This window comes from Maylandia zebra, linkage group LG22 (assembly GCF_041146795.1).
Source record: "Maylandia zebra isolate NMK-2024a linkage group LG22, Mzebra_GT3a, whole genome shotgun sequence".
Taxonomy (NCBI): Eukaryota; Metazoa; Chordata; class Actinopteri; order Cichliformes; family Cichlidae; genus Maylandia; species Maylandia zebra.
Window position 1 is genome coordinate 17031252 of NC_135187.1, and position 24148 is coordinate 17055399.

At 40.1% G+C, this 24148-nt stretch overlaps 3 protein-coding genes across 4 annotated transcripts; all 3 read left to right on the forward strand.

The window, feature by feature from the left end:
• Positions 1-44: 44 nt before the first annotated feature.
• On the forward strand, positions 45-8101 carry stk3 (serine/threonine kinase 3 (STE20 homolog, yeast)). The gene is made up of 11 exons (XM_004549179.5): positions 45-223; positions 2574-2654; positions 2780-2908; positions 3348-3462; positions 3781-3945; positions 4090-4257; positions 4353-4490; positions 4819-4944; positions 5038-5239; positions 5343-5533; positions 5662-8101. Exons 1-11 carry the CDS (start codon positions 201-203, stop codon positions 5818-5820), a joined length of 1497 nt encoding a protein of 498 aa, XP_004549236.1. The 5' UTR covers positions 45-200; the 3' UTR covers positions 5821-8101.
• Positions 8102-8660: 559 nt separating this feature from the next.
• On the forward strand, positions 8661-11683 carry rida (reactive intermediate imine deaminase A homolog). Of its 2 annotated transcripts, none has more exons than XM_004549180.5 (6): positions 8661-8840; positions 9578-9683; positions 9785-9839; positions 9927-9995; positions 10720-10775; positions 11278-11683. In XM_004549180.5, exons 1-6 carry the CDS (start codon positions 8776-8778, stop codon positions 11332-11334), a joined length of 408 nt encoding a protein of 135 aa, XP_004549237.2. In that variant the 5' UTR covers positions 8661-8775; the 3' UTR covers positions 11335-11683. The 2 variants fall into 2 exon arrangements, with proteins under 2 accessions (XP_004549237.2, XP_012774016.2); XM_012918562.5 differs by lacking the exon at positions 8661-8840 and adding an exon at positions 8913-9066.
• A 3530-nt stretch (positions 11684-15213) lies between these two features.
• On the forward strand, positions 15214-24130 carry LOC143414609 (uncharacterized). Its single transcript, XM_076879347.1, has 6 exons — positions 15214-17519; positions 17688-17778; positions 18412-18499; positions 19178-19774; positions 22453-22508; positions 23427-24130. Exons 1-4 carry the CDS (start codon positions 17516-17518, stop codon positions 19325-19327), a joined length of 333 nt encoding a protein of 110 aa, XP_076735462.1. The 5' UTR covers positions 15214-17515; the 3' UTR covers positions 19328-19774; positions 22453-22508; positions 23427-24130.
• Positions 24131-24148: the final 18 nt, after the last annotated feature.

Sequence of the window (24148 nt, forward strand, 5' to 3'; positions counted from 1 at the left end):
CCGTTTTGTTTGTACTCCGCTCCAGCAGGGGGCGCTGCGTTGAGGCCGTAACACCGTCATCTGACGATCCCTCAGCTGGCGCTGCTTTAGTTTTTGACAACAACGATTCAGTCGACAATGTTCTCGTCCTGACTGCTGGTCCCAAAAGTGCCACGAGTCCCTATTAGTGTGTTTTCTTTTTAGTTTTGAAGTCGTACATCATGGAGACGTCTGCGCCCAAAAGGTTTGTGTTAATTTGACTACGCTAAAAATGCTATTATTAACGAGCTAGCCGAACAGCTAACGCTCGGTGGATGTCGCCGAGCTAGCTGATGCTAAGCTAACTTATCGTTGCCAGTCTTCTCTCAAACTTTCAGTTCTGTTCACGAATGTACAGACCGTTCCTCACACAGAGGCGCTCTTTCCTGAGCCCTCAATTGAGTGTCTAATAGATTTGGCTAATGATGTGGTCGTTTTATGTTCCCAAGTCTCTGTAAGAGTGTTTTGTTCAGTGGTTAGATTTGCACTTGAAATATCATTCAATCGCATGAATGATCGCACTGAATCAGTCTCTAGCTTCCCGAGTGTCCTGCAAAAATTGAATTACTGTGTCTTTTTATGTCTAATATTGTTGCCTGTATTTGTAAACAGGCTTTAGTTATTAGGCTTTATGAAGGGGTTAGACATATATATATATATATATATAGTAAAGACGTGATCTCTCTTTATGAGTCTGCGTTATTGTTATTGACTTTCTTGGACACGTAAAATGTCCTTGTAAAAGTTAAAGGTCCTCCATGTTTTGGCTTGCCTCTTTGCGTGATCTCTATTAAAAAAAAATACATTTTGAATGTCAGTAAAAAATTTTATCCAAATAAATAAAAGATATATAAAAGCCACTTTGCCAAATACTGATTGCAGCTTCTACTGCTTGCTCAGAGTGACTTGAAATCCTTTATAAGAGATATATGCTTGATAGATCACAGGCCATCATTTAGAACTGTTTAAATGTCGAACACGGTATTTTTTGGCACGATTCCTGAAGACAAACCAGTATTACACGTTACTGATTACTTAGTTGGTTTCTGTTCTGTGGTGGTTCATGAGTTCACAGGCTCAAAAAAAGACAATGCAAGTTAATTTTACTGAATAGCTTTTTAACCACAAGGCGACAGATCTGAAGTCTTTGTATGATTGCTGCACTATTTTTAAATTATGAGATCACACATGTTCAGATGTGCAGATGAGAAATATTTATTTATTCCATTCCATGAGCAACCCTTTTGTTACAACACTATAAAGGATGAATAATAACAATAATAATAATAATAATAAAGTAATATTATTAAACATTTAGGTTGACAGAGTTTGGTAGGAAAGATTTCCTATTTAAGCTATGTGTGTGTAGTTAACATAATCAGAGATACTAACTAGCAATAAAAACATTTTATCTTAAATAACATGATTATAATAGAATAGTAAAATTTTTTAAATGAATGATAACAAAATCAAAAGAAATTAGAACTGCTTTGGAAATCATTGACAAAAATAAAATTAAGTGTGCGTAATATAAAGACAATACAAATATAAAGTAAATAGTGCTTAAAAGTTTACTATAACATTCATAAATGTACAATGAAATTAAAGAATGAGTCTACAAAAATAAATATTTGAGCAAAATAAGTGATGATGATGATAATATTAATAATTATTATAATAAATATAATAATAGGTATTGAAATAGTTATAAAACACTATGTGAAATTCAGACTGAATAAGTTTTTTTTATTTTGGATTCAAGAAAAAACGGCAATGTTTTCAGCTCCTCTCACCTTCAGTAAAAAGCTTCTCTGAAAGACTTTGAGGACACCATACTTGAACGTTTCTGTTCTGCTTAGTGGAAATTAACAGGAACAGCAGGATGTGAGGGCCTTTCCAGCTTCATATAGTGCAAACTTTTCTAAGGGGTAGTATAGAAATACCCTTTTAAAGGAAAAACACACACAATCTGTTTGTTGTCTTAGTCAGAGCTCATGTAGGATCATTTTTAAATGACTGAATCATTGATTCATTGTGTTTGATTTATTCACTAGAGCCAGACTGAGGAACCTTATTGAAGCTTGCGTTGCTCAGGGGGAAACAACCTCCTTTAGTCTCGTATTGCACGTGATAATATTTTTGATCAAGTCAGAAAATAGTGAACAGTGCATGCTGGGTTGTGTTTTCACTTTCACAATAACTTTTTTTGTCGATCACTTTGAACTTAACTAATAATGACTTATTCCTGTTTGGCTGCGGTGCTGATTTTTTTTTTTTTTTTTATCTGTGAAGAAGTATTACCTCATATTCTGGTGTTTGAAAGCACCGATACACAAGCCTAAAAATATCTTTAAATGACAGCAAACAGAAATAATAACAGGTTGCAGTCTCAGTGTGTTTGACATTTATGTCCAGACTAAAAATCACCCACAGCCGTTCATTTATTTACAGATGCTGAAACGATGCCGTGTCTCCTGTTTTGTAATGTTTAGATTTGCCTTTTCCACTTATCATTGCTTTCACTTTTATATTGCTGTCTTATTCCCTTTTTACAGTAAGCTGAAAAAGCTGAGTGAAGATAGTTTGACGAAACAGCCAGAGGAAGTGTTTGATGTTCTCGAGAAACTCGGTGAAGGGTAAGAAGTCTTAACTTCCATTTTTACAGCTGACCATTGCATAATAAATCGTTTTTTAAGCGCTGTCAGTTGTAATAAAGTACTGCAGCCATACATGTGACTTTAAGCTTTGTGTGTGTTTTTAGTTCCTATGGCAGCGTGTTTAAAGCCATTCATAAGGAGTCCGGCCAGGTGGTGGCAATCAAGCAGGTGCCTGTGGAGTCAGATCTGCAGGAAATCATCAAAGAGATCTCCATCATGCAGCAGTGTGACAGGTGGGACAGCAGTATGTCTCATACCATACGCCCATTTTTGCCCTTGAAAGCAAGGTTTTTCCTCAATATAAAAAATGTGGCATCCAGTAAAGTGGTTTGAGAGAAAATCATTGTTTATTTGCAGACTCAGAATACATTTTTGCTTATCATCTGCCCTAAATAACAGGGAATTGCACAGTTGTTCTGTTTAATTAGATAAGAGCCTGTTAGTGTTAACTGTATGCAGACCAGTTGCACTTAGCCAGCCTTCTCTCAAAGGTCCATTCTGAGCCAGGAAAAGCCTCAAAAGACATTTTACAGAGATAATAAAGGAGGAAGTATGACATCATCATCATAGCCCATGTAGCTCTCTCGTGTCTGGATCCATGAGATTTTTTTTCTCACTTCTGCTCTATATCTTCTCCTTTGATAACCACTCCATGTTGCGTTTCCTCCCCAGCCCCTATGTGGTGAAATACTATGGCAGCTACTTCAAGAACACAGACCTGTGGATTGTGATGGAGTACTGCGGCGCTGGCTCTGTCTCTGACATCATCAGACTGCGCAACAAGACGGTGGGTGTCTACGCTGAGCCGCAGCGACGTGTGCAACTGCGCTAAAACTTTATTTAAAAGTGCCTTTGACCTGTTGTCAGTAACGACTACAATGGTGGCTTTAATTCACTAGTTTTTGTGTCAGGAAGAAAATATTTTTTGATAAAGTTTCAATTCAAAGTGCAGTATTTATTACGACTTAAAAGTGAAAAGATCTCCAGGTTGACCTTGTCTTTAACTGAACTCAGCGAACTAATGATTAAAAAAAAAAACTACAGACAAGTGCAGCAGTTAATGGTCTGTTTGTTCATGTTTGGTTTTTAATCTTCAATCTCTCAGCTGACAGAAGATGAAATTGCAACCATCCTTAAGTCGACGCTGAAGGGACTCGAGTATCTTCACTTCATGAGGAAGATCCATCGGGACATCAAAGCAGGAAACATCCTTCTTAACACAGAGGGACACGCCAAACTGGCAGACTTTGGAGTTGCTGGACAGCTGACGGTAAAATTGCAGCATATGTCAGTAGTGATAAGATGAAGTAATGTTTGCCAGCATGATACTGTTTGTAATTTGCTTCTGAGGAGTTCTCGCTTGGTCCTGTCATGCTCTAAAAGTCTGGGGGTAATATATATTCCCACTCTGTAGGACACCATGGCAAAGAGAAACACTGTGATCGGTACTCCATTCTGGATGGCACCCGAGGTAATTCAGGAGATCGGCTACAACTGTGTAGCTGACATCTGGTCCCTGGGCATCACATCCATAGAGATGGCAGAGGGTAAACCTCCTTATGCAGACATTCATCCAATGAGAGTGAGTGGAAACATTTGTTCTTGTTTTAAATGTGTTGTGAAAAACTTTTATCCTCTTTTTTAATCCACCCTAATCCTGTTATCGTGTTTCTGCAGGCAATCTTTATGATCCCGACCAACCCTCCTCCAACATTCAGGAAGCCGGAGCTCTGGTCAGACGAGTTTACAGACTTTGTCAAGAAGTGTTTAGTGAAGAACCCGGAGCAGAGAGCGACGGCCACACAGCTGCTACAGGTAAGAAGATGACCTCGCCACCACATACATGGATTACTACTATTATTATGTTATTTGAACAGGGAAGGACACTAAGTTGCTCTTAGTGTCCTTCCCTGTTCAAATAACTGATACAAGATGAAAGCAAACGTATAAAATAGAGAGCAAATAGTCTTCCCCAGATACCCTGGAGATTTGTAAATATGGAAAATTTAATGCCGCCTCAGGCACATAGAAACATCAGAGGGTGTAACACATGATGCTGGGTGGATATACTCGTATGGAAATACATTTGCATGTAAAATATAGTTCATATAACTTTTATCTTTTTGGTCTTGTGAATCTCCAGCATCCATTCATCAGCCAGGCCAAGCCAGTTACGATCCTGAGAGACCTGATAACTGAAGCCATGGAGATGAAAGCCAAGAGGCAGCAGGAGCAGCAGAGAGAGCTGGAAGAGGAGGATGACAACTCGGTGCGTGTGGTGATTTATTCACAGAAAGGTCTGGGGTGAAGAAACCTCAGATGTAATGCTGCATGTCTTAACTCTGTTCTTTATTCCATCCAGGAGGAAGAGACTGAGGTGGATTCTCACACTATGGTTAAGTCGGGCTCAGAGGGCGCCGGAACCATGCGCGCCACCAGCACTATGAGCGACGGGGCGCAGACAATGATTGAGCACGGCAGCACTATGCTTGAGTCAGACCTTGGCACTATGGTCATCAACAGTGACGATGAAGACGAGGAGGAAGACCAGGGATCGATGAGAAGTGAGCGGATATGATGTCTGCCTGAATGAGACTGTCTCCAAAATATTCTGTCCAGAAAGTTTATTTTGTTACCTTCGAGTTTAACCCATTTCCTCCTCCACAGGACATGCCACCCCCCAGCAGCCGATTCGTCCTTCCTTCATGGATTACTTCGACAAGCAGGACAACAAGGCGGCCCAGCAGCAGGAGAGCTACAACCACAACCAGGCACAGGAGCAGCAAGGCTACCATATCCAGTCCAAAAACGTCTTCCCTGACAACTGGAAGGTGCCTCAGGACGGAGACTTTGACTTTGTGAGTGTCATCCGTGACTCTGTTGTAGTGTTATTCATTGTGGAAATGTTTACAGCAGCAAAACAGAAGCAGCTCTGAGTGTTGTGACTCATTTTTTCCGTCTGTTGTTTGTCTGTGTTGCCTCTCAGTTGAAGAACCTGGACTTTGAGGAGCTGCAGTTACGCCTGACTGCCTTGGATCCCATGATGGAGCGGGAGATTGAGGAGCTCAGGCAGCGCTACACTGCCAAAAGGCAGCCCATCCTGGATGCAATGGATGCCAAGAAGAGACGACAACAGAACTTCTAAATGCCCCTTCTGACCCTGTCCTCCTCTAATCTGGATTTCCCTAAGCCACGGTAAACAACAAATTCTGTCCAGTGATTTCGGGGGAACCAAAACAATCTCATTGGATGCCCTCTGCTGTTCTGGCCGCCTGTTAGCTGACCTCTAAGTGAAGTAAGATGCTTCCTTTACTGGATGATGTCTGTTTGGTTCTGGGAATCCACACCCTTCCAAAAAAAAAGGAGAACCAAGCTGTGGCTGTAACACATCTGAGAGTCACACAAAGAATTTCCTCTTTAATCAGCAAAAAGCCTTTTCTTCAGCAGGAGCAGCGAGCGAGGTCAATGGCATTACCCCCACCCCCCACCTCCCCGAGACTTTTTACCTTCACTGTAAATAAAACATAGAGCCTAGTTTGGAAATACCTGCGACAAAAGCTGTGGAGGTTCATCCATGACCAAAGACAATCGAGGTGATGTTGATGATGAAGTTGCCTTAAAATATTTGAAACCTGATTTTTCAACATAAGCAATGTAGTAAAACGACCGAGTCTTTGGATGGTCACGTTTGTTTCCTCAGCTGGAGAAGAGTTGGACGAGAGACTATTGAAAGCTTAGAAAAATCCAGTGAATGTCAAAGAACAGATTGCGCATGTTTTCAGCTATTTTGTGGACCAGCTTCTCTTTAGTCTGCATTATCTTTTATTTAAATTAGGTGTTTTTCAGGTATGACGTTCTGGGTTTCCTTATACACCCAGTGCACAGTCTATAGTGGCAGATCTGAAGCATCTTTTAGTGCCTCGTAAACACACACGACACTCCCTCACTGCTCTTCATCCTCAACACCCTGAAACGTTAAACAAACGTAATTTCCAAATAGGGGGAAAAGGTGAAAGTCATTCCTAAACACTGCACAGCATTCTTTAAATGTTTACGTTTAGATAACTTTGATTTCTTTTGATTGTTCCACTTTGACTGATTGACTTGAGGCAGCATTAAGAGAGCTGAGTGACGAGGCCAGACCCTGAATTATTGCATAAATGGTTTAATTGCTGTTTTCCAATTTAGGAAAAACACATCAGGTTGAGAAAAAAAGACTCGAAAGACGTAACGGTTGTACTTAAAACCAGAGCCGCTACATCAGCCACACACGTGATTTCTACTTGTTCTTTTTATTTTTAGATGATAATTTTTCCTCCATTGGTTCAAGTTTTCTTTTTCTTTTTTTCTTTTTTTTACCCTGCAGCTTTTTTCAGCTATCAGTGAGAGTGCTTTCTGTTTCCTGATATTTGAAGGGGAGAAAAAGACAAAAAATGTGCTTTGTGGGTTTTGGGACACAAGCTTTGGCTTCTTTTATGTGAACATGAAGGCTTTTTCCCCTGTATTTTTAATAAGTGAGGAATGTTTTCCTTTCTTATCATAAATGAAGTCAGCTGTAAAATTTCCCACACGCTGCATATGCTTGTTGGACCACTTTAATAACCAAATTCAAAGGAATTTAATCAACAAATGAAAAGAAGGAAAGAATTTGTAGGTTTTTACTCCCAAAAATCATTAAGCTTGTTGAATGGTTACTACATTTTTTGTTTTTGTCTATGTATCTGGCTTCTGGCTCTAATTCAGCTCTTCTGCTAAAGTATGTGTTACTTTTTAAGCGCTAATAATGACCCTGTGAATGAATGAATTCATCCTGTCTTAATGTTAAAAACGTGCAGTGAATCTGCTGGTTGCTGTTACATATGAATGTGTTTTGTAGGTGAAGCAGATGGAAACCCTTCATGAATTAAGCCTGCAGTTCACACAAGCATTCACTTTATTTATTAACCGCTCTGCTTTCTTTTCTTTTCGTGACACTGGTTTAAATATTGTGGCTGATTTGGCTGTTAATATTTTGGCCCTTGGTCATGTAAATGTGGTTGGACTATGCATGTTTATACTTAATTTTGCTCTGTAGTAGAATGCTGTTGTATAAGGAAAGAGTAATGTTTAAGAAGAAAATGTGGGCTTCCTTTAATTTTGCTTTAATTAAAAACTATTGAACACTGAAAAGTCCAATAGTTTGTTTTGGGGTTTTTTATGATTTTGTTTTGTTTCTTTAGAACTGGCTGTAATATGTACAGTTACCTAAAGCCACCTTTTGCTATATCATTATGATTTTTGTCTTCATTTACTTCACTTATTCGGTTTATGTAAAGATTGAAGGGTGTAGAGTGGAATGTAAGCATTTAATTTATTATGTTCTGTTTGTAATACTTTAATAAAGTTTCAAAAATGTTGAAAAAGTAATAAAAGTCACTTATAGTTAACCAGAGCTGGCTTTGGTCTAATCTTTAGATGTGGATGGATTAATACCAACATGACATGATTAGATACTCTGATTTCATTATGTAGACTTGTGTTACTTTTTTTGGAATTGAAAAAAAAAAATACAACAAACACACACTATGAAAAGTGCATGAAAGTTTTTGTGTTGACTGTCACATCTGCTTTATTCTTAGCCTCTAGCACAGAGAGACAGGTACATTTACATTCCTGGATGCCAAAAAATATGAAAAAAATTCCCATGAAAAGCTGAATAGTATGTTTTGTGTTAACTAATGTGGAAAATAAAAATCGCTGTGATTTAGTGGTGAATTAAATCTGATTAATTGCATAAATCATGACCCACTGGCTCTCGTTATCGACCCTGTATTTACTTGGTTTCGGATCGATATCAAAACTTCGGGCAGTACCGCTGATCTTTGCCTTCATAAAGGCAGCTTTGACGCCCTTCACCGTAACTCTTCTGCCAAGGGCGCATTTCATTTTATATTTAACGCCTTTTTATAGCTATAAGCGCGCCTGCTGCTCCTCTATTCAGTGCGGTACGGTAGACTTTACGGAAACAGTGTTCCTTCTTTTTCTGCAGCTTTTCTTGCACAGTTGCATTAATCACAGCTCTTCGGAAAGGTTGGCAGCAAGTTGAAGAAATCTGGGAAGCATGTCTGCGCTCAACAGAAGGATCGTTAACACTGCGTCGGCCCCGGCTGCCATCGGCCCATACAGGTGAGACGTGGGAGCACAAGGACAGTCCGATGTTTGATCAGGGCCTGGTCTTACAGTTCAGTGAACTCACAGAGAGAACCAAAGTTAAAAGTTTCTCAGTGGGGCAAAGGGGCCCCAGCATAGCAGGAAACCGAGTAAGGTCGACAAGCAGCTGGCTTATAATGGCTTCAATTCGTCGCCAAATCATCTACACACCAAAAGCTCCTGTGAGGCAGGGAATATACAGGTAAGGTGTCCCGAAGAAAGTGCTGGGACTTGTTCTAAATCCATCATAACTCGATCGAAGTTTACGTGGTTTATCATTTATTTGGTGGATGTCACTCCTGTCAACCAGCAACAGGAAACTGAGGCTCTAGTTTACACAGGCTCACCAAACCGGACAGAAGATTGGAAAAATGTATCCTGGTCTTGATTTATGCTTTAACATTCGATCAAAATTCGGCAAAAGGGAAGGGGGAAAAGAGGGGAGGGGAAGGGAAAAGGGGAAAAAAGAAAAAAAATGTGTCAATGTAAATGAGATATATACTTTGTTGCCTGATTTGAATAAAGAAAGAAAAAAAAATTCGGCAAAAACAACATGAAAGTGTGGAAAGTGGAAGTGCCTTGTATCGGTGATTCAGCCTGGTGGTGCAATGGTGTGAGGAAATATTTTCTTGGAACTGTTGGCCTTTTGTTTCACTTTCTCCTGCTGAAACATCATCCTGAGAAAGAAACGTGTGTGTGTGTGTCGTCCTCAGCCAGGCGGTGATCGTGGACAGAACCATGTACATCTCCGGTCAGCTGGGGATGGACGTCGCCTCCGGGAAGCTGGTAGATGGAGGAGTGCAGGCTCAGGCCAAACAGGTGAAACTCACTTCTGCCAGTGTTTAGATCAGCTACAGCAGAAGTTGCATCCACAACAGATTCCTAAAATACGAACAAATCTTTCCCATCGTGTCCTTCAGGCACTCATCAATATTGGGGAGATCCTTAAAGCTGCCGGCTGCGACTACAGCAACGGTGAGAAACTGAGCTTCTCCTCGTATGTTTCACATGTTCTGAAATTTAAACACGAGCTTTCAGAGCACATAAACCCTTTCATTTCAGTGGTGAAGACTACTGTGTTACTCGCAGATATAAATGACTTCAACAACGTCAATGAGGTCTACAAGACATGTAAGCCAGCACTATATTGTTCCTTTCATTTTGACCACACTAGCAGGGAAAATGACAGTGTGACAAGTTTAGGAGTCACCTGACCGATGCGCTCACTTAGCTTTTTCTCTGCTGCTCGACAGCAGCCTTCTACTCACATCCTCCTCGCTGATCATAACAGTCAGGTGTAATGGAAGCTCCAGCACCCAGAGAGTTGTAAATAGACACCACAGTGCAGGCACACAACTGTAACCCAACCTTTCCCAGCAGGCAGTGCTGCACTAGGCATTTACTCCCATCTTTCTCCCTCGCACTGCCACCGAAACCACAGGCAGGTTACTTTCCCTGACCGTGGTGAAAGGAAGGAAGGAAGATGTTTCATTAAAACTCTGTTTTGATCCTTTAAACTCAGCCTTTACTGGTTTATAAAAATTGGTTTAAAACTTAAGTTAAGGCAAAAATGTGCCTTTCCAGGTTGTCTGTGTGTGTTACCATCCTCAGCCGCTGCTATACACCAGACAAAGGAACTTTCTACCCAGCAGCTGCAAAGCACCTGTGCTTGTTGTTTTATTGCTTATCTATGTAAATAATCTAACCACTCATAAATAAAGCCTTTCATATTATTAGAAGCTGAAATGAACCATTCAAATTGAGATTCATAGATGGGTTCACTGATGGAAGTGAATAACTTCACCGTGGTTCTGCAAATGCATGCAAATCTAATGAAAATGTTTTCCCTCCCCAGTTTTCAGCAGTAACTTTCCTGCCAGAGCTGCCTACCAAGTCGCTGCTCTCCCCAGAGTGAGTGTTAACCACAGCTTTACACACCCTTAGCATTGTATTACATTATGTCACACCCACTTTAAAGTCACTGCTACTGTGCACATATGGATGATGTCATGAATTTCATTTTTATGCTGATTGGAAACAGAAAGGTTGAAAAAGGAGGGATTTGCATTTTATTTTAAACCACAAATTAAACTATTAATCATGTTTTCCGGACTTAATTTGCTTACACTGTCACACAGCGGAGACTCTGCTGATATTTGGACAAATGAGTAAATGTAGTGTAAATGCTGCTTTTGGCCAAATTCAAGTTATTGCTGCTAAAGTTGGATCTACAAGCTACAGAATTATGGGGATCACTTGGTTTTTCATGGGACTGCAGAGATGTGTATAAAAGCTTTTTGCAGGGGTTTTTTGAATGACTGTGTGCGTGTGTTCATTTTTGGACACTATTATAATTTAATATTTCGCCTCTGCAGTCATTTCTTCAACCTGCGTCTCCTCCTTTTCTCCTCAGGGTGGGCTGGTGGAAATTGAGGCGATCGCTGTTCTCGGTCCTCTCTCCGACTCCTGACTACCCGGCTGCATTACTAACAAGCTGTAGCGCCACCAATTATTATCATTATAGATTCACTGTGGAAGCTTGATTGTATTTCCAGAGAACACCTGAAGAGCCACGAATTTCACCAAAGTCTTTTTCAGTCTTTCAAGATTTAAATTCAGAGCAACATTGAGTTGTTAACACTTCACAGCCTGCTCGTTAAACAGACAGTAGGGATCCAGTAGGAGTGGACACAACATCAAGCCTCTTGGCTTCTGGTTTGATAACTTCACTCATTTAAAAAAAGAAAAATGCTGTAACACATCAGTGTGACATGTTTGCTTTCATCCTGCATCAAATTAAAACACAGAGAATATGTGTACTAGGTTTTTTTAAGGTGATCTTTTTATTTTTCAACAGCTTATTACTAATTACGGATTTTGGGGAATACTAAAAATCATGACACATCAGGAAAAAAAAATCTTATAAAGGACGTGAAGCGATGTCACTGATGTTGTCACTGCTGATGTGACGCTATACCTTGTTTATGGTAGTACCTGAACTGCCATAAAGTTATGTTAACGCTGTGCTTTAGATTACAGCCAGGAGTGTGGCAGAGGAGGAATTTTGCACTTTCATATAAAATCCACTTTTGGACTAAGTAGATCAGTTAATGGCTGGACTATGGAGGAGAAGTTTTTGCAGAAGTTCCTGTAATAACCTACCATTCCCAGGAATCTGCACAGTTCAAGTCCTTTATTTAGGTGTGGGATATTCATTAATCGCCACCACTTTGGCGCTAAGGGGCCGCACCTGACCACGTCCCACTTCCCTGCTCAAGTATGTTACAGTGGCCTTGGCAAATTCACACTTTGTCAGGTTGAGTGTCAGCGCTTATTAATCTTGAAATCTGCATGACACACTGGCAGACAGAAAAGACCATTCGGTGAAAATATCAATTCTGGGGATCTGGAACATGGAAAGTAGAATATCTAAACAACATTATTGGTGTGTTTTGCCTCAGTGTTATTGATATTTATATGCTTCTATTTTAAAAACTGTAAACTCTCACTGTGGATGTAAGAGCCAAATTGTGGATATTTTGCATCCACTTTATTGTGTAATATTTTAATTGATTGTATTTGATGGCTTAGGCCCCAGGAAGACTAGCAACCACTGTTGTGGAAGCTAATGGAGTTCCTTATAAATAAGCAGACAGATAAACACTATTCTAATCTTATATTACATTCTTAGCAAATTTACAGCAAATGAAACAAAGCACAAAGTCACAGTTGTTTTTTTTATTTTATTTTTTTATTTTAATTTGTGGTTTGACGCTGTTACTTAACGTAAAATGTCCTGTTGTAATTGGACATTTTGAGATAAGAAACAGCGCCAAGCCCCAACAACACTTCCCTCATGGTGCTTTTTATTGTAAGGTGAAGACCCTACAATAATGCACAAAAACTAACCCCCTAGAGCAAGCACATTGGCGACAGTGGGAAGGAAAAACTCACTTTTAAAAGAGAGAAACCTCCGGCAGAACCAGGCTCTGAGATGGGGGTGGCCATCTGCCTCGGCCAGTTAGTGATGAGGGAAGGAAGTTGGGGTTTTAAAATGTAATTTAGGTTGCTGAATTAAAAGAATATTTGACGCCAGTTTAAGAGTTTTGTAACAGAATCACGTGCACGTTTCAGTTCAATTTTAACGTGCACATGAGAAAACCCTCAAGATGACATTTTGGCTCCTCAGCTTGGCATGTTTTTTGAATATGCTGACGACCGCTTCGTCAACCACTGGGTTGCTTGACCTCATTAACAGTATTGGAGAAGGCCACTTTTCACGGAGATCATTGGATACTTTCAGGCCGAGTTGTTCAATGTTTTCCATGGACATTTTGTAGCTTTTGGACAAAATTTTGTTCCAGATCTTGTGGGAAAGCCTCTGTACAATAAACTCTGATGTTCCTGCATTCCATGTAGCTGCCTCATTTTCTCCCTTCATAGCGTGCATTACCAGATCTTTGGTGACATTTTTCACAGCCTCCTGGTACTCTTCCCTGTTTTTAGAGACACTAAGTACTCTTGTTGGTAATGCCAACAGGTGTTTGGTGAAGGTTGGGACAGTAATACTATCAAGCTGTTCCCTCAGATTGAAAATCAGATATTTTTCCTTGCAGTTGTGTCTTTTGCAAAGATCCTTGAGAATGGCCTTGTCTATGTTTTTCAGACATTTGGGGGATAGATCCAAATGTTTCAGCTCAATTTCAGGCCAAATTTTTTCAATCAGGCGATCGCTGATGCAGTCAGCAGTGAGGCGCTCTGTGAAGAGCTTGTATTTAGTGGAGACTTGTTCTATGGCCTGTGAAACCACCAACTCAATCACTTTGTTGACACACAACTTTTCCCCACTCAGACAATCAGATGAGGACGACTGTGGGGTTGCCGTCTCCTGTGTTTCAGTCTGAGACTCTACTAATTCTATTCTCTGCGTGTCCAGTTTTGTCTGCATTTCTGGTATGTTTGTCTCTGCCTGACTTTCTTTAATCTCGCTGGAGTCCTCACTCTGTGGCTGCAGAGCCTTCTTGTCCTCCTCCAGTTCTTTCTGTTCTTTCTCTGCATCCTGACATTTTGTGATGGCCTCTTTGACTTCTTCTTTTGTGTCATTCACCACTTTCTGTTCTTCCAGGAGTTTCTTAATTTGTTCCTCCAGGACTTTTTTCTCCTGCTCCAGATTCTCTCTCAGTGTTTGTTCTTTCCACAGAGCATTCCGCATAGTTTCTTTCAGATTTCTTTCATGTTTCTGGAGCTGCGTGAACTTGGCAGACAGAGTGTCCTTCTCCTGTTTCAGCATCAGGATTTCGTTGTCCCTCTGCTGAAGCTGCTCTTTCAGACGGTTCATCTCAAGGTCAAGGTTGCTGACCTTTTCCTGATCTGAACACGTCTGTTCCTCTTTTTCTTTGGTGGCGCTGCTCACCTGCGGTTTGCGCGACACTGATTCGTCAGTGACTCCTGCAGCTTGGTTCTCATACAGCTCCAGCTTGGTGCGCATGTTTGAAATTTGAGTCATCATCTGTTTGATTTGCTGTCTGGCTCTACTTTCACCCTCTTTTAAAAGTTTGTTTTCAGTCAGAGAGTTTTGCAAGGCTTTCCTAACCTGCATGAGGTTGTCGAGTGCACTCTTTGGCAGAGTGAAGACAAATTCTGGTTTTCCTTCCTGATTGCTCATTTTTGATATTTAACTTTGAAACAAATTTAGCGTGTTACACTAAATAAGATATTCAGATGTGAATTCGATATTCAGATGTGAATTCGATATTCAGATGTGAATTCGATAATCAAATGTGAATCAGGGTTTGAAGTTGGCTGTAGCAGAACAAAAGTTCGTCTAGTGAATCGCTCGTGACTGTAAGTAAGAAACGTGCTTGACCAGTGTGCTGTTTCACCCCTATTTATAGAATTTTGGTGACTGTGATGTCATGGCCTGATTCTCTTTGCTTTGATGTTTGAAAATAGGTCCCGCCCATTGAAAATAGGTCCCGCCCACAGGCTCTCAGAATTTTTCAGTTAAATTCATACATTAATTTGAAATATGTTTTTGTTTTGTTTTTTATTTTAATTCATCCCTCTTCTAAATTTAACCTAAGCCCATTTTCAGAGCGCTGCGTGTTCATCACAGCCATAAATATGTTAGAAATGAAGAGATTTCACTGTGTTCAAGTACCAGATTTAGTGCTAATTTTATTCAGTCATCCAGTGTTTGTTTAGCTTGTTCAAATGTTTCAGGTGCTGTAGAACATCTGATTAGTATTGTTCATTAATGCTCGTTTCCTATTCCTGTTCAAAGTAATACTCTGCGCACGCAGCCAGTGAGAAAACGTCTAACGCTAGACCCGCCCCCGGGAGTCAAGCTGCTTGCATCTAATGTCTCTCAGTTACATAGTAAACAAAGCTTGCAAGGAATCACGAATCCAGCATCATTACTAAACATCTAACAGGTGCCAAAAAAAAGAGCAACATTGAGTTGTTAACACTTCACAGCCTGCTCGTTAAACAGACAGTAGGGATCCAGTAGGAGTGGACACAACATCAAGCCTCTTGGCTTCTGGTTTGATAACTTCACTCATTTAAAAAAAGAAAAATGCTGTAACACATCAGTGTGACATGTTTGCTTTCATCCTGCATCAAATTAAAACACAGAGAATATGTGTACTAGGTTTTTTTTAAGGTGATCTTTTTATTTTTCAACAGCTTATTACTAATTACGGATTTTGGGGAATACTAAAAATCATGACACATCAGGAAAAAAAATCTTATAAAGGACGTGAAGCGATGTCACTGATGTTGTCACTGCTGATGTGACGCTATACCTTGTTTATGGTAGTACCTGAACTGCCATAAAGTTATGTTAACGCTGTGCTTTAGATTACAGCCAGGAGTGTGGCAGAGGAGGAATTTTGCACTTTCATATAAAATCCACTTTTGGACTAAGTAGATCAGTTAATGGCTGGACTATGGAGGAGAAGTTTTTGCAGAAGTTCCTGTAATAACCTACCAGGAATCTGCACAGTTCAAGTCCTTTATTTAGGTGTGGGATATTCATTAATCGCCACCACTTTGGCGCTAAGGGGCCGCACCTGACCACGTCCCACTTCCCTGCTCAAGTATGTTACAGTGGCCTTGGCAAATTCACACTTTGTCAGGTTGAGTGTCAGAGCTTATTAATCTTGAAATCTGCATGACACACTGGCAGACAGAAAAGACCATTCGGTGAAAATATCAATTCTGGGGATCTGGAACATGGAAAGTAGAATATCTAAACAACATTATTGGTGTGTTTTGCCTCAGTGTTATTGATATTTATATGCTTCTATTTTAAAAACTGTAAACTCTCACTGTGGATGTAAGAGCCAAATTGTGGATATTTTGCATCCACTTTATTGTGTAATATTTTAATTGATTGTATTTGATGGTTTAGTCCCCAGGAAGACTAGCAACCACTGTTGTGGAAGCTAATGGAGTTCCTTATAAATAAGCAGACAAATAAACACTATTCTAATCTTATATTACATTTTTTTAATAGACGGTAAGCATTATACATATTTTATTTGGATTTCATACATGAATTTATCTTTTGGCTTCCTGTTTTTTTGCTAGTGCTAGGCTACTGGACGACACCATTAGCTAACCAGTGTTCTCTATACAGAGAATTGAATGCCAGTGTACAGCCCCTATCAAATGTTTAAGATCACTTGGCAAACCAATATATATTTAACATGGTTTTATCTTAACAAGATTCCAAGTAGAGCTTCAACATGCAACAAGAAGCAATGGGATTGAGATAAAGCTTTTTTTGAGCATACAATTTATTGAAAACAACGCTTAAACTGAAACAGACTATATTATGAAAGAACAGGTAACTATGGCTTCTCTTAAAAACGTGGTCAAGCAAAATTCCAGTAGCTCCCCTGATCATTTTACCAACACAAAGAAGGAGAAAATGATCTAAATATCTTAGCCCAGCACAAATTTAGCTCTTTTTTAAAATTACTGTTAATCTCCACAGACAATTTCAGTCAGTTTCCACACCTATGTGCCAGTTAATTATGTTTACAGTTGATATTTTTATCCACTGATACATCACACAACCATTAGGCTAGGTTATTTAGATCATTTTCTCTTTATGTTTTTTGTACTTCAATGGTCAATATATTCACAACATGAACCTAAAATTTCTGTAAATATGCCAAAGTTATGATACATTAAAAGTCTGCTGGTTTGGCTTTATGTGGAGTGTCACACTTCACAACATTTCTCTTTTCTTGTTCTAACTCTGCCTCTCGTTCTCCCTCAGTTCTAAAAGCCGTCGGCTCGGCCTTGGCTATCGCCTTCACTGTGATGACCTACCATCGCCCGCTGGGCTCCTTCCTGCCTGACAAAGAAAACCAGAACATAACCTCATCAGTCATCTACTTTTTGAGAACCTTGTTCTCATCTCTTTTCGCCTCACTGCCCTCGCTCTTTTCGCCTCCGTGCTGCCCTGCTTCACCTTCATCCACTTCATCTGCTCTTGGCTGGTTTGATTCTTCTTCGCTTGGCGATCCAAGACGAACTTCATGGAAAGTCCTTGTGGAGAATGGCTTTATTGAGCCACTGTTGGCCTCGTTTGGTATTTTGACTGGTTTAATGTGGCCGAGACAGGACTGCGCTCTATCATGGGTATACACTGACTGATATTTGCTCCTCAATACTGTGTGGTGCTGGAAGACTAGCATACATCCTCATGATTTTGTGATACAGTACAGAATACGTTCAGCTTGTCAAATTTACATAAATCTTTGATTGTTACCAGTGTGACTCTGAAGTGCTGTACTGTATGTTTGTAAGTTTTCTCCCCAGCAAACACAACAACCCAAAAGGCAGAGGAAGATGGTAACCATAGCACAAAAAGTTGGACTTCTGGACATACTAAAAGAAGGTAGAAGTTACCGTATTTTTCGGACCATTATAAGGCACACTAAGTGAAAGAAAACAGTCAGACAAATCAAACTTTACTCAATTCATTCTTCTTGCTTCCTCTACTTCCGTAAGCTACCATTGATGTTGAATTATCTCGCAGCTGTTCTATTCCCATGTTCTGGACCTGAAAACAGGGTTTGATCTTTGTTTTCATTCTATAATACTGCACCTATTTTTCTAGGAAGGTTTGAACTTTGAGGGTGTTTAAACAAGATACAAACGTGTGAAAATTGTCTGGCTGCTCCTGTCTTCTAAGACTTTAAGTTAGAAAGAAATACAAACTTTTCTGTTAATGTTCTGTAAAGGCAAAAAGACATTTATGCAATAATCATGATTTTTCTTTCACATCTGTTTTAAACCATGGACTTAAAGCCCCGACTGTGTCTGTATTAGTGTTTGAATGTATAAAAAGAATGAACAGGTGAAAGAGATCGGCTGCAGGCTCAGGAGAAGGAAAATAAACACCAGAAACAGAAAGAAGGCAAAACCAGAGATAGGATACTGTAAAAGAGTGAGACAGGAAAGAGTGGATATCGTTTGATTATATTCTAAAATTCATCGGTGAACGTTCCGACTGTGTGCTTCTCTGCAGATGTCAAGATCTACAGGAGTCTCTCTTGAGCTCAGCCAGCGGCTACAGCAACTACATAGGGATCCTCAACTGGTGTGTTGTCATGCTGGTGAGTTAAACCTCAGTACATGTCCACGCAGAAATGAAAATGTACACCAGCGTGGCTTCCAAAACTGCATAAGATTTAGAAAGTAAGACCCTCATTCAGCTAAATCTTACAGGTCTGGACAGTCCTTGTTAGTCTTTCCTTCTGCCTCAATACTCACTGTACTGCCATCTAGTGGTGGCATACTAACATGTACAACTCCTTGTGCTTGTAAGCTGGAGCTATTTCAATTGATCATGGATCAAAGTTGGATCTGTAGTTATATCACTGTGGATTCATTTTAATACACCATAATGAACAAATTAAAATTAAATGATACTTGAAATTTAAATTGTTGTCCTTATTCCTCTGCCTGTGTTTTTTGAGGTGCAATTGTGGCACAGTCCAACGGGTCAGCAGTTAACACCAATGTCTCCTATATGCCCCGTATAGCCGTTGCCATTCTGCTTCATTACCACATGCTGAAACCTTTGAGCCTCAAAATGCTGCCTGCAATAAATATATTTAGATTTGACTTATAGTTTGTTTTTTGTAGTTGAATATTGTGTATCTGTCATTCTCTAAGATTCTTTAGTGAAAATCTGAAATTGTGATATGCCGAGTTAGAACATTTTACTTCTTTGAGTATATTGTGAAAAATATACTCAGCAAAAAAAATTGACCTAAGTCTGTGTCTTCCAGTGGAGGATCCCAAGTGTTCAGAACTCAATGAAACTGTTCCAGGTGTGTAAACACAGAGACACTAACTGCATCACTCACAGTGGCTCCAGGAATAAAGCAAGAGTCAAGAAACATTTGCCTGAAACTGGAGCGGCCTTCAAACATATTTAGATTTGGCTTATAAAGAAAAGGTATCCTTTTATTTGTTACTTCTTAAAGGAAATTGATCTTTCTAGGATGGTGGAGCAGCTGCTGAAAGCTGTGAGTATCAAGACTGCACATCAGAGACTTTTTCATTTATACGTCAGACTTGTTCTAAATTAAATACTTGACTTAATCCCTTGATTCTGGTGTTGTTGCCTGTTGTTTTTTGTATTGTTTTAACATTTTTGAAGTGAGATTTATACTGTCTCAAGAGTTACATTTGTTAAGCAACAGTAGTTCAACCTTACCAACCTAGACACCTTTTCCTCTCTCCTTTTCTAATCCTCCCCCTGGCTGCCTCCTCCCAGGTTTCTATCCATCTAATATATTCTTCTGTTGGTTTTGACATTCCTCTCTGAACTTTGTGGCAGAGCTGCTGCAGTTTGGAGACCGGGAGTTCTACAGGGACTGGCGGTGAGTCGTCAAGCATACATTTTCTGTGTGACTCCCGAGTTAATGTGATGGCGTGAATTGATGTACGTCCTGAGATTTGATTTTCACCCAGGTGTCATCCACATACCTGAACCAATGACTTGGTGGTGTTTCCATGGTAGGAAAACAAAGCCCTCTTTTCCACCTTTTCCATGTACAAATTGGCCACAATGAGTGAAACTGGGGAACCCATGGCACACCCATGTTTCTGCCTGTGGAACTGACCCATTGTTCCAAAAGCAAACACACTTGGTCGATGCTGAGAGTGTTCCTGTTGTTGAGGTTGGAATCATCCTGTAATCTCTTACGAACTACCTCCAACGCCTCCATGACTGGGATGCAAGTGAAGAGAGATGTAACATTGTACAAGACCATTGTTTCATCTGCCTCCATAATGACATCTCTCACCTTCTCAACAAAATCCAAGGTGTTCTGGATGTGGTGTTCAGAGCTGCCTATCAACGGGTTGAGGATCCAAGCCAGAAAAATAGAGATGTTATAGGAATTTATGAATGAACATGTGTAGTAGATTTGTGGTCTGCTTTCTTATGACAGCTGGCCTTGCATACAGGTCTCACACACATGGCAGGATTTCCCTTTATTTCATGCTGTCACGTGGTAGTTAAAAAAGCCTCTTTATTAATTTGGAGTCTTAATGAAGCCTTAAAAAACTGCGCTGCATGCACTTCTTCATGAAAGTAGCCACAAGGGGGCAGCTTTGAGCCAAGATGGTCAGAGCTTTCCTCAAATCAGTGGCCAGTTATTCTATTTAAATTATATAAGAGCTCATTGTGGTCCATTTTCAGGTCAGTGTGAGACTTTCTGCTGAATTACAGAGTGCTGAGTGTTTTAGATAGATCGGTGGGTTGTTCTGCGTCCTGGTGCGTTACTATGGTAATGAGGCTATGATTAAGGAGGCTGCTCTTAAAAGTGAGGAAGTGAATTCCCTCCTCTGTGTGTGTGTGGCCTGCTTAAGGACCTTTGAGGAAGTCAGTTAATGTCTCCCAGAGTTTGTGGAATGAGGAAGTAAAACAGATGATGAATGATTCTTTCAGAGGACTTTTATTGTGAAAATGATCAGAGGAATAAACTGAAACTCACCTCAAATTGTTTTTATTTGTGGACATGTTTACACATTCCTATTTATGAAGCCCGGCGTGTGTTACAGGAATACTAATATGCTGTTACTGTCCCTAATACATATAATAAAATTATCTGGAGCCTATCAGTGATCTAATGGAGGAAAAAAAACAATATCCTGTGGCCACTTTGCACTAAAAAGGCCCAAAGCAAGCCAAGAAAATTCCCCCCAAACCGAACTGAAGAAGCTTCTTGGATGAGAGGTGAAACGTCTTCAAGCAACTTAAAGAAGTCCAGACGCTTTTCTTTGCAAGCTCCTTTGACTATGATGACCCGGATGACTGAGAACCTTCACAGACATTTCCCCCCAAACCATTACACCAACACTAGCAGCAGAAGCCTTAATCATATAAGGCAGGATGTTCGTGAGCTGGTGCAAGTCCTAGCTTTAGTTTCCTGTTTTTGACTGACTGACACCCAGAGTGTGGTCTTCTGCTGCTGTAGCCCAGGTTCAGAGATCCTCTTCAGCATACCTTGGTGGAAAAGCAGTTTGTGAAAGCTCAGTGTGAACTTCAGCAGGTCGTCTCGATCGTGTCTACATCCCTAAGTTCAGTTGCTGATGGGCTGATTTTGATATTTGCATTAACAAGCGGTTGAAAAGATGTGCCTAATAAAGTGGCCAGTGAGTGCATATTTTAAATAAAATTTTAAAAGTGTGTAATTCTTCCTGATGACATCCTCCTCGCCGATCATAACAGTCAGGTGTAATGGAAGCTCCGGCACCCAGAGAGCTGTAAATAGACACCACTGTGCAGGCACACAAGTGTAACCGAACCTCTCCCAGCAGGCATTGCTGCAATGGATGTTAACTCCCACCTTTCTCTCTCGCACTGCCACCTAAACCACAGGCAGGTTACTTTCCCTGACCCTGGTGAGGAGACGTTTCACTAAAACTTTGATCCTCTAAAGTCAGGCTTTATAAACACTGGTTTAAAGGACATCCGGTTAAGAGCACGTGTACAGAGTGAACCTTCACACAACTATAACTCCTTCTATAAGTGAAAGCTGGTGTATAAATGAATAATGGCTGACCCCCCACTAAATGCAGCTGCAATACTGGCAGCGCATTATTACCTTGTTTTAAAATGTCTTAAGCCGTAGATGCTGGTTTTGCTTATTGTAAATTGCATTTAAGCTTTAATAATGAGTAATAAATCTTAAGTTAAGAAAAAAAAGTGCCTTTCCAGGTTGTTTGTGTGTGTGTGTGTGTGTGTGTGTGTGTGTGTGTGTGTGTGTGTGTGTGTGTGTGTGTGTTAGCCATCCTCAGCTGCTGCTATACACCAGCCAAAGGAACTTTCTTCCCAGCAGCTGCAAAGCACCTGTGCTTGTTGTTTTATTGCTTATCTATAATACATGGGTAAATAGTCTAACCACTCATAAATAAAGCCTTTCATATTATTAGAAGCTGAAATGAACCATTCAAATTGAGATTCATAGATGGGTTCACTGATGGAAGTGAATAACTTCACCGTGGTTCTGCAAATGCATGCAAATCTAATGAAAATGTTTTCCCTCCCCAGTTTTCAGCAGTAACTTTCCTGCCAGAGCTGCCTACCAAGTCGCTGCTCTCCCCAGAGTGAGTGTTAACCACAGCTTTACACACCTTTAGCATTGTATTACATTATGTCACACCCACTTTAAAGTCACTGCTACTGTGCACATATGGATGATGTCATGAATTTCATTTTTATGCTGATCAGAAACGGAAAGGTTGAAAAAGGAAGGATTTGCATTTTATTTTAAACCACAAATTAAACTATTAATCATGTTTTCCGGACTTAATTTGCTTACACTGTCACACAGCGGAGACTCTGCTGCTATTTGGACAAATGAGTAAATGTACTGCAAATGCCGTTTTTGGATTCGGTCAAATTGTATAAGCTAAACTCGTATTTTCCTCATGTTCAGTCCTGTTTTTCCACTGTTTGTTCAGTTTGGGTTAAATTTACATTAAACGCCAGGGAAACAGCTGTGCGGGGAAAAAGCACATCCTCACAGTTTCAGAGAAGCTGAATTCAGAGAATGCAGAGGGTAAATAGCAGACAGGTGCTGATCATCAAATGCACTGGATTATCTGATGATCAGCAAGTGTGAACACCTTTGTAAAAGCAGAAGTTTTGGCGGTTTGCTGGTTTGGATCATTCAGCTGTGTGTTATCAAAATGCCAAGCAGGGACATTTGTAATGATCTTATAGAAGCAAATAATGCTGCCTATCAGTCTGACTCTAAGAGAGCTGTATATAAACAAATACCTGCAAACTTCAATGAACTGAAGCAATGCTGGAAAAAAGAACAAGGCCAAATTCAAGTTATTGCTGCTAAAGGTGGATCTACAATTACAGAGTCATGGGGATCACTTGGTTTTTCATAGGACTACAGAGATTTGTACAAAAACCTTTTGCGGGGGATTTTGAATGACTGTGTGTGTTCATCTTTGGACAATATTATCATTTCATATTTTGCCTCAATCTGCGTCTCCTCCTTTTCTCCTCAGGGTGGGCTGGTGGAAATTGAGGCAATTGTTGTTCTCGGTCCTCTCTCTGACTCCAGACTAGCCGGCCGCATCATTAACAAGCTGTAGCGCCACCAAGTGTCATTATAGATTCAGTGTGGAAGCCTGATTGTATTTCCAGAGAACACCTGAAGAGCCACGCTGAATTTCACCAAAGTCTTTTTCAGTCTTTCAATATTTAAATTTACAACAGAGCAACATTGAGTTGTAACTAGTAAACAATTGCTATGAACAATTCAAAGCAATTTCCATCTTCTACAGATCATTAGAAGAAGATAGACAGGATACAATCTTTTACCTTAAAAAGAAATGGGAAGCTGAACTGACCATAACAGAGAAGGGATGGGTTAGTATGTGTGAAATACAACACAGTACAACGAATTCGCCGTTGCGGAGGGAATTTTGCTGGAAAAATTTGACGCGTTTTTTTCATTACACCCAAAATTATAAGTAAACAAAGTCCACAGAAATGTTGGAGACTGTGTGGACATTCATAGATGTCCACACATTCAGTTGTTAACACCTCAGAGGCTGCTCATTAAACAAAGAGTAGGGATCCAGTGGGACTGGACACTCAGATGGAAAAGCCCCAACATCATCTGAACCTCCTCTTGGCTTCTGGTTTGATAATTTCACTCATTAAAAAAAAAAAAAAATGCTGTATCACAGTGTGACATGTTTGCTTTCATCCTGCATCGAATTAA